Source organism: Hippopotamus amphibius, chromosome 5 (genome assembly GCF_030028045.1).
Source record: "Hippopotamus amphibius kiboko isolate mHipAmp2 chromosome 5, mHipAmp2.hap2, whole genome shotgun sequence".
Lineage (NCBI taxonomy): Eukaryota > Metazoa > Chordata > Mammalia > Artiodactyla > Hippopotamidae > Hippopotamus > Hippopotamus amphibius.
In genome coordinates, this window is record NC_080190.1 from 15,063,301 (window position 1) to 15,072,713 (window position 9,413).

The 9,413-nt window shown below is 55.6% G+C and overlaps 1 protein-coding gene across 1 annotated transcript; it reads left to right on the forward strand.

Annotated features, from left to right (window-relative positions):
• Nucleotides 1-320: 320 nt before the first annotated feature.
• Nucleotides 321-4,377, forward strand: VAX1 (ventral anterior homeobox 1). Its single transcript, XM_057737089.1, has 3 exons — nucleotides 321-561; nucleotides 1,711-1,898; nucleotides 3,805-4,377. Exons 1-3 carry the CDS (start codon nucleotides 321-323, stop codon nucleotides 4,375-4,377), a joined length of 1,002 nt encoding a protein of 333 aa, XP_057593072.1.
• The last annotated feature ends 5,036 nt before the right edge of the window (nucleotides 4,378-9,413 follow it).

Genomic DNA, 9,413 nt, shown 5'->3' on the forward strand with positions numbered 1-9,413 from the left:
AATTCGGAGTTGCGCTGCTCGCTACCTGATCGCCAGGCTGGGGACACTGGACGTGCTCAGAGGACGCGGCCGCTGACGAGGCGGCTTCGCCGCTGCTCCGCCGGGATCCTGGACCAGACCCGCCGCCGCTCGGCGAGCGCGCCACTCGGCGGTCGCCGCTGACCCGCCAGCGGCCGCCGCAGCCGCCCCGCGGGGACATTCTTTCTTGCCGCCTGTCTCTCTCCGGGCCGGGCGTAGGGGCTGCATTGTAGGGGTTTTGTCCCCCCCTCTGCCTCTTTTTTTTTTTTTTTTTCCTTTTTTTTGTTGCCCTTGCCTCTCCTATGTTCGGGAAACCAGACAAAATGGACGTTCGGTGCCACTCGGACGCAGAGGCTGCCCGGGTCTCGAAGAACGCGCACAAGGAGAGCCGGGAGAGCAAAGGCGCGGAGGGGACCCTCCCTGCCGCCTTCCTCAAGGAACCGCAGGGCGCCTTCTCCGCGTCGGGCGCCGCAGAAGATTGTAACAAAAGTAAATCCAATTCAACCGCCGATCCGGATTACTGCCGCCGGATCCTGGTCCGAGGTAGGAATGGCAGGGCTGGGGGTGGGGGGGCGTTCTTTAGGGGCGACTCAGGGGTCCGAGCTGGGCGCCGCCACCGACCCTGGCCGGCCGGATGGATCTGCAGCCTGGGACTTAGGGGAAAGTTGCTGGCCCTCCCCGCCCTGGGTCCGGCCGGCCTCTGGGGACTCCCACCTGGGACGCGCGCTCTGCAGGAGCCTCGATCCCTTCAAGCCTCAAGGGGCCCCACAGGTTTGGCTGCTGGCGGAGCCGAGGGACTGTGCGGGCGGGCCCAGGATCCAGGCTGCGGCCTCCGACCCGGGAAAGGAGCAGGAAACTCCGGAGGACCTGTTCGCGTCCTGCGGGCCGGAGGACCTGCGGGGAGCCCGCTCGCGGGCTCCCGCACCCTGGCGAGTTGAGCGCACCCAAGGGGAGCGCAGGCACTGGAGAACAGCCGCGGGCCGCCGGCTACGGCCCGACCAGTTGGCACGCTGGGCCAAGGGGCCCGGCGCCGCGCTCGAGGCTGGCCGCCGCCGCTGGGAGAAGCAGCCAGGCTGGGTTGCCAGGCCGTGGATGCCGCTTTAGCGCTGGGCTCGACCCCGCTCTGCTGCGCGGAGTGCGCTCGACTCCGGCGGCGGTGAGGCCCGGCCCCGGCGCGGCGCCGCCCCCGCCAGCAGATCGCCAGGCCCTGCCGGCTCTGACTCGGTCCCTCCTCCTTCCGCCGCGCGGGTTCGGGAGGGAAGGCTACCCGGGGATGGGGGTGGGGACCGCCGGAGTGCGGTCTGGTCAACGTGCTCCAGAGCTGGGGCCGCCAGGACCTGGGCTGGTCAGTGCGGGGACACTTAAGCTACAGGGGACCCAGTCCACGCAGGCCCCCAGGCCAAAAGGAGCGTCAGCCGACTTGGAATTGATTTCTTTTTCCCTCCCCTGTCCGGAGGGCTCTACAAAGGCCAAGTCCGATTCCCGCTCCCATCAGCTGTGTGGAGTTAGTCCCCTCTACCCCCCAAACACCTACAGCGTCCTTGCTCCCCGGCTGTGGCTGCACCCCCACCAGCCCCACCACCCACCTCCGGACTGCAGGCTGCTGCTGACTGTGTCCCAGAAGCCAGCTCCGGCCAGGGGAGGTGGAGGAAGACAGGAGGATTCTGGTGCCTGATATCTCCCCTTCCCCAGATGCCAAGGGGTCCATCCGAGAGATTATTCTGCCCAAGGGCCTGGACCTGGATCGGCCCAAGAGGACGCGCACGTCCTTCACCGCGGAGCAGCTCTACCGGCTGGAGATGGAGTTCCAGCGCTGCCAGTACGTGGTGGGCCGAGAGAGAACCGAGCTCGCCCGGCAGCTCAACCTCTCCGAGACCCAGGTACTCAGCGGCCAGGCCGCACATAGCTATCATCAGCTTCCTTCCCCTTCACCCCCAGCCATCTCTTCCTCACCACCTAGCTTGACTCTGGACAGAGCCTCCCAGGGGAGGCAGGGGAGATAAGGAAAAAAGGCCAAAGGCTTCTCCCTTTCCTAAGCCATCCCTTTCCCCCATACCCCAAATCTTCCATGGCCCATGCTCTGCCCACCTTGGCCTAGCCCAGAAGTCCCCAAATCCTGTCCTTTTGGATGGATTTCGTTTTGGACCCCAGTTTTGAGAATTCCCTGCTTATGTCTGCTCTTGGAGGAACCAGTGTTTGCCCTGTTTGGGCTACCTCATTTTGGCCAGATTTCCAGGTATATCCCCTCTGCAGACTCTAACCTTTCACAGCACCCAGGCCCATTCAGCAAGAATGGGGCTACGGCCAAAGCCTCCCGTTCCAGAGCTGTGGGTGACAACTAGGGATTTAAAAGGTGAATATTCCAGAGATCTGCCTTGGCAGACCAGGCCAAGCCTGATGCTTAAGGCTTTCCCTAGCCTTGAGCTGGACTCAGCCCCATTCCCAGCCCTGAGCACCCACTGTGGGCACTTAGGAGACCCTATCTTAAGTGCCAGTGATGTGTGAGGTATGGGATGGGAAGCAGATCTGTGGCCTTGGGAGCCAGCACTGACAATTGTGCTTTAGGTCTTCTTCTTTACATGAAATCCATATGATGCTTCTGGGGCTGGCCGCGTGGGCTCTGGGCCCAGGAGCACTTTAGGGCCTGAGAGCTTTGGGTTGTGGAGGTCATTCAGGGCCTCCCCAGGGCATGGCACCAGCTTGGCCTAGGTAAGGCATATTTCTTTCTGCGGACCAGCCCCTTGACCTGTGCTCAGCCCTGAAACAGGTGGCAGAATTTTAGGTGTGGGATCTAGGCAGAAAGCTGAGGACCAAGGACAGAACATACTGGATGTTCATTTTGAGTCTGAGTTGGCATGGTGGCTTTTTCCCTATTCTCTCTGCTACCATCCCTCTTAGTTTACAATATCTAGACAGAATAACCTTTCCCCAGAACTGCCAAACTCCTTTCTGGACCACCAGCTAGGCCTGAAGAGGGGCAGAGGGAGAAAAGAAAGTAACAGGGGAGGTTGAGGGAGAGAATTTAGTCCACTCCAGCCTACTGACTTCCTCCCTTGACTCCAAAGTTCCTGATGGAGAGCAGCAGGGTTGTAAATTAAGGGTATCACTCAGACCTTCCAGTCCACCTGGTGGTGAGGAGGTGGAGAAAGCATGGCCTATAAAGTCCATTATTCAGTCTATAGCCATCTTCTTTGCTTGCTACTAGTTGGATAATAAATCTGACCCTAACAAGCAAGAAATAGCCTCTTCTGGCCTTCAACAGTAGTGCTGCTGGGACTACATTGGAGCCGGTTGGGCCAGGGGCCTGGGTCCTGAAAGGCAGGGCAACACTCCTCCGCATCTACCTTCACTTCCCACTTTTCGAACTGCATCCTTTAGGCCTTACACCTTTCCTGGAAATGCGGGCCTTTGCGCGGCCCTGACCCATAGTCCCGCTGCGGGTAGTGCGGTGGCCCAGGCAATAACTTCTGGTCTTCCTTCCAGTTAGAGTCGTGATCATTTTTATTTCTTTGTTATTTGTAACCTGGGCTGACCTAGGCCTGCTTCTAAGACCCGGAAGTACAGCCTTTGGGAGCTCTCTTAGCCGCCCTGACTCCCCCCCCCACCCCCCCAACCCTCCTGGCAGCTCCCACCCCGACTTCTCTGGCTCCCGGCTGGGGCTGGGATTGGGGCTTTGGCTGGAGTTGGGGGGGGGGGCCCGGAGCCCTAGTGCCCCGGGAGCCCGCTCCCCTTGACGCCCATCTCCCTCTGCCCCTCTCTCCCACCGTCCCGGCGCCCGGCGCGCAGGTGAAGGTCTGGTTCCAGAATCGGCGCACGAAGCAGAAGAAGGACCAAGGCAAAGACTCGGAGCTGCGCTCGGTGGTGTCGGAGACGGCGGCCACGTGCAGCGTGCTGCGGCTGCTGGAGCAAGGCCGCCTGCTGTCGCCGCCCGGCCTGCCCGCGCTGCTGCCGCCTTGCGCCACCGGCGCGCTCGGCTCGGCGCTACGCGGGCCCAGTCTGCCGGCCCTGGGCGCGGGCGCTGCCGCGGGCTCGGCCGCCGCCGCCGCCGCCGCCCCGGGTCCCGCAGGCGCCGCGTCCCCTCACCCGCCGGCCGTGGGCGGCGCTCCGGGCCCCGGGCCCACCGGGCCAGGGGGACTGCACGCGGGCGCCCCGGCTGCCGGCCACGGCCTCTTCAGCCTGCCCGTGCCCTCGCTGCTCGGCTCCGTCGCCAGCCGCCTCTCCTCCACCCCGTTGACAATGGCCGGTTCGCTGGCCGGGAATTTACAAGAACTCTCCGCGCGATACCTGAGCTCCTCGGCCTTCGAGCCTTACTCCCGGACCAACAATAAAGAAGGGGCCGAGAAAAAAGCGCTGGACTGATTTTAAGTGTTTCCCTGTATTTATATTTATAGTATCTATTGTGGTGATATTTATGGACTCACGCGCATTAGGCGCCTGGGGCTCCTGCGCTGGGCTCCGGGCTCCCAAGAGGCCTCTGACAGCTCTCTTTCCCCACCAGGCTCTGCTGCCAATATTATCCCATTTGGGCTATTCTTACCCCTTACCTTTCCTCTGTGTCCTCCCACATCCACCCTCCGCCCCCAACTTCCTTCTGAATCCAGGAGAATCCAAAGAATTGGGGGGAAAGCCCGAGTTAGCCAACCTGATGCCCCAACCAGTGCCTGGCCCTGGAGGGAAAAGACTGGTTCTAAGTCCAAAGCACAGGACAACTGCTCTAGATCGAGCCACTGCTGCCATTGATTATTCTTATGAATATTTGGAAAAAGGAAGCTGCAAGCAGACCCAAGCTGAAAAGGCTGACAGGTTTCGTTTGACCAAAAAGGAGGACGTACCTTCCTCTCGCCAGAGAAACCAGGGCTTTTGGAAGCCCCTGGGTCCCACTTTGCGGACTTCTCGGGAGAGCCGGTGCGCACGCAGCTTCCTGGCTGGACAAGCCTGCCGGATTTTCTCCCCTTTAAGGAAACTCCAATCACAACCACCCCCGACCCCAGGAGACAATAAACCAAACATCATGATAGGCAACGGCGGTAATAAATTCGATCTAATCAGCAATAAAATGAGAGTAATAACTACCACACAAAACCAAACGGAGTGGAACCAGTTTTTAAAATACAAATAACGGTGGAGTTTGGAAGGCGTATGAAAATTCAGGATAGAAAATGCGTCCCAGGGCAATGCAAAATGAAAGTTCCGGGTGTTATGACTTTAAACAGGAATTTAAAAGGGAAAAAGCAAAAGAAAAGCCTACGCCGCTAATGAAAGAAATTCAGAATCTTTTCCGAGGCTGCTCAGAGAGGTGGCCGACAGCTTCACGCTCCTCCAGGGGAGAGAGCCGTGCAGCTCGCGGCAGCTCCCGGACTCTGGCGCTTCTCGCCACCGTCTCCCCTTCTGCCGGACCCGTGGCTCCGGGCAGAATTACTACATCTGGAAACAAGTGCCCATTGCCTCCTCTCCCCCACTCCCCGGATTCACAAAGCCCTCCCAGCACGCAGGAAACGTCTGGATTTCAGAGCTCTTTGCGGACGGGAGGCAGGGACGCAGCCGGAGACAGCAGGGCGGCCCGGCCTCTTCTGTCGGTAGTCTCCGTATCGCGATCAGTTCCCCGCGTGGATACGAAAGGTATCCCTCCCTGCGTCCTCCCCTAAAAAACTCCCAGAGTTTCCACGGTCCCAAGCGAGAAACCTGGACCGGGACGCCGTCGCGACCTCAACCCCTACCCGCGCAACAACGACCATCCCCACAGTCATGGCCATCGCATTTTAACCAAAACCGCAGACCCCGACGGCGAGGTGCCGCAGTGTCTAGAATGTATTCCTCCATCCGAAGCGAGCGCAGAGCATTTTAAAAATAGTAATTTTATTGTAAATTATTTACGTCGGAAGCTTTTTTTCTTTTTCTTTTTTCTTTCTTTTTTCTTTTCCTTAGGCAAATAGTAAAGAAAATAATGAACGATTCAAACGCGGGTAGGTGTCACTGAATCCTGGCTACTAACTTTGTTCTGAATGTTTTGGATATTTGGATGTTTTGTATTTATGTGGTGAGAGTGAAATATATATATCTATGATGATAAATGAGGTGTATTTTTGTCTTGTATTTGAAGGATTAAAAAAACAAAAACAGAAAAGAAGAAAGAAGACCCAGCAAGTGATGAGTCTCGGCGTGGGGACTCCTGGGGCAGAGGGTGGCAGCCCCGGCAGTGCCGGGCCCTGCAACTGGTACCGTGAGCGCTTGGGATGAGGTTTGGAGAGGATTTCGGTCTGGGAGACAGAGGTGCCTGGCGACGGTGTTTGTTCTGCTTCCTTTCACTCTCCAGCTCTCTGTCCCAGTGGTGTCGGACCATCACGCCCTCCCTCCTAGATCTCCCACTTGGTGTTTCCTGGTTTATTTAGGAATTTGTATCCAGAAACCCTAGAGTTCCTGCCTAATAACGCTCCCCGCTTCGAGAGTTATCCAGCCGCATCTCCATGCTGGCAGTGTTTTGGATTTGTGCAGTCACAGGGCCCGAAACAGGGAAGATTTTCCTTTCTTCTGACTTATGTCTCCGCCGTCAAAGAGAAACTTTGAAGGAGCAAGAGAATAAAATATTAATTCCTGCAGAGACCTCTTCCCCCACCCAGTACATACACAGTGGTGACGGATGTAGATTTTGCAAACAGAAATCTGGGGAAGCTAGAAGGGCTGGGGACTGTACTCCAGGGCACACACTTCTAAACCCAAGCGGCGGGCTCAGCAGCTCCAGCCCCCCTCTTCGTGGCATCCGGACCCCCCTGGGGGTGTGGTGGCTCACACGTCTCTTGGGGGTACCCTCACAAGCCAGGCCCCTCGGCTCCCCACGCGTGTGCTGTGCCTAAACCCCAAGTTTCCGGCATCCGAAATGAGGCGGCGGCACAGTGTGGGCGGCGGAGTTCCTGAGCTGAATATGGGTTGTGCTCTGCTGTGTTTAGGACCCTCGCCGCGAGCTCAGCGTTTTTTGAGATCAGAGCAGCAAACTTCAGAGTCTACTTTTGTTTCTCAAAGTCGCTACACACGCCTCAGCTTCGCTACCTTTCTGCTTTTCCCCTTCCTTCCCAGCCCCCCCTCGCCCCCCGCCTCTTTCCCTCCTCTACCCTTGCGGTCAACCCTTTGCGGTCCCTCTAAGGACCTCTCTCTTCTGGTGGGCTCTCAGTCTCCACCCCCTTGTTTCTCCCCCTTTTCCATCGCTTCTCCACAGCCTGTCTGTCTCTCTCCCTCTTCCTCTCTGTCTCCATCTGGAGACTTCCAGTGCCTCTCTCTCTTTCCCTCTCTCTTTCTCCAGCTTTTGGATTCCTCTGCCTGCCCGGGTGGCCCCCAGGCCGATGCGTGGGTGGCTCTGGCTGCAGTTTCATGGCTGGTGGCTGGGGCCAGCAAGGGGGTAGAAGGGAGTGAGAAGGTGGCATAATTTTATAGAACAAAAGAAAGCACAAAATCCCAGCTTCGGGGTCCTGGAGAAGCTCAGCCCCCTCCCCCAGGAGCCTCAGCCTGGGGAGTCAGCAAGCAGATCCCTTAACATCTTCCCGGCCTTTCTCCTTTTTGCTTTCTTATCCCTAAAAAGAGAAAGAACCAGTTACCCTATCTCTGCTCTGCTCTCCCCTCCCTCCCCTCCCTGGCTTTGGGAGAGCTGCTGTGCTTTTCGCCTGCCTCTCTGAAAGAAGTTGTTCTTAGACTCTTCTGCATGGAACAAGAATTACAATTTTAATTAAAAACCATTTATAGACAATTCATTTCATTTTAGTGTCCCTCCTGTTTCCTCTCCTTCCCCAAGGGCCTGCAGCAAGTTGCTTTGCTCCCTGGAGGCCTCTAGTGAGGGCTCTGGCCTCCAACTAGTGACTCACAGGCCAGGGAGGAGGCAGGTGGCCTCTGTGACAACAGCTGGCCCTGTCCGGGAGAAGGTGGAAGGGACTACTGGGGTCAAGGAGAACAGCTGGAAGGTGGGGGTGCTGAGAGGAATCTCAAACTCAGGGCTGTACAAAGCTATATCCAAGTTAGCTGAAAGCAGAGAAGAAAAAGAAAAAACCCCTCACCAAACTCAGATTTGGCGGTCAGGTGTGGCAAAGATGAGGGAACTCACTCCGGGAGCTGAACTAGACTTGTGCTCATAACCATGCTTGCAGTTAGCCTAACTCTGAGCCAGAATCTGTTTGTAATAAGCAGCATATAGCAGTCCTTTATAGTTTATAAAGAGCCTTTCGCATACACTATCTCTATTACTCCTTACTTTCAGAGGTCCAGCCTTATTTTAAAGAGCCACATACAGGCTTGTAGCCCTCAAATAACTTGCCCAGGGCCACATAATCAGTCACAAGACTGTAAGCTCCCCCTAAGGTCAGGGCCCTCTTCTGTTTGTCCTTCTCTCCCTCCCTCTCCTGCCTCCTTCGTTCCTTCCTTTTGTGCCCAAAGTGTCTGGCTCACAGTTAACCAAACTCTTTTGCCTGTTTGCATCCACATCTGCCAACGCCTAACTTCCAGGCCTCTTTCTGCTACACCAGCTGCTGAGGATTTACTTGGTGCCTTCATCAAGAGGTCTGAATTTCTCCCTTCTTCCTGTTTTCTTTCCTGCGGGTACCCACTCCTTCCCTCTACTTCCCTCTAGAATGACATCTTTAAACCCTCTTACTCTCTTTACCTTACACTTTCTAAATTTTTTTTAATTGAGGTGTAACATTCATATGGTAAGTATCTATATGATAAAGTACACAAAGCTTAAGTATACTGTTGATGAATTTTTACACACACACACATTTCTTGAATTGTTCCAGTGAAATTCTTTCAGCTTCTCCCCTTGAGCCCTGTCATGACACAATGGCTTTCTCCTGTTTGAAAAGAAGTGGTGTCATATTGGTGTACTGTTGTTTCACAGAAAACTATTCCAGGAAGTCTTTCTAAGGCTTCTTGAAGGAATTAGAAATCATGTATCTTTCAATCTCCTGCAGTCCTGGGTTTAAGTGACTTAAATCGAACACCTGATCAGAACTGTCTGCTAAGTGAGAGTTTCTCAAGATACAAATGAAAACTACCTGCTATAGAATCACTTGGGAACTAGTTCAAATGCATATTCCTAAACCTCAGCCCTACCTAATGAATCAGAAACTCTGGGCGTGGGGTTCAGGAATGTGCATTATTAACAAGCTTCCCCAGTGATTCTTATCCACACTAACATTTGAGAACTGCTATACTAAATGGCAAACTCCCCGACACTGCAACCTCCAGCATCTGGCCTATGGCCCGCCCGGCATTTGGTAGGAGTACAATGCATGTTTGTTAAACAAATTAATCCACATTTTCTGACTCACGTTTCTCAGATCACATAATGCTATTGTAATGCTATTGTAAATTTAACACCATTTCTACATTGGGAAATACTTACATATCAAGAGTCT

Bases quoted from the DNA above. Each gene is read 5' to 3' on its own strand.
- VAX1 (XM_057737089.1), top strand. From the start codon at position 321: ATGTTCGGGAAACCAGACAAAATGGACGTTCGGTGCCACTCGGACGCA. The intron at 562-1,710 runs GTAGGAATGGCA...CCCCTTCCCCAG, and splicing joins CCGCCGGATCCTGGTCCGAG to ATGCCAAGGGGTCCATCCGA. The intron at 1,899-3,804 runs GTACTCAGCGGC...CCCGGCGCGCAG, and splicing joins TCAACCTCTCCGAGACCCAG to GTGAAGGTCTGGTTCCAGAA.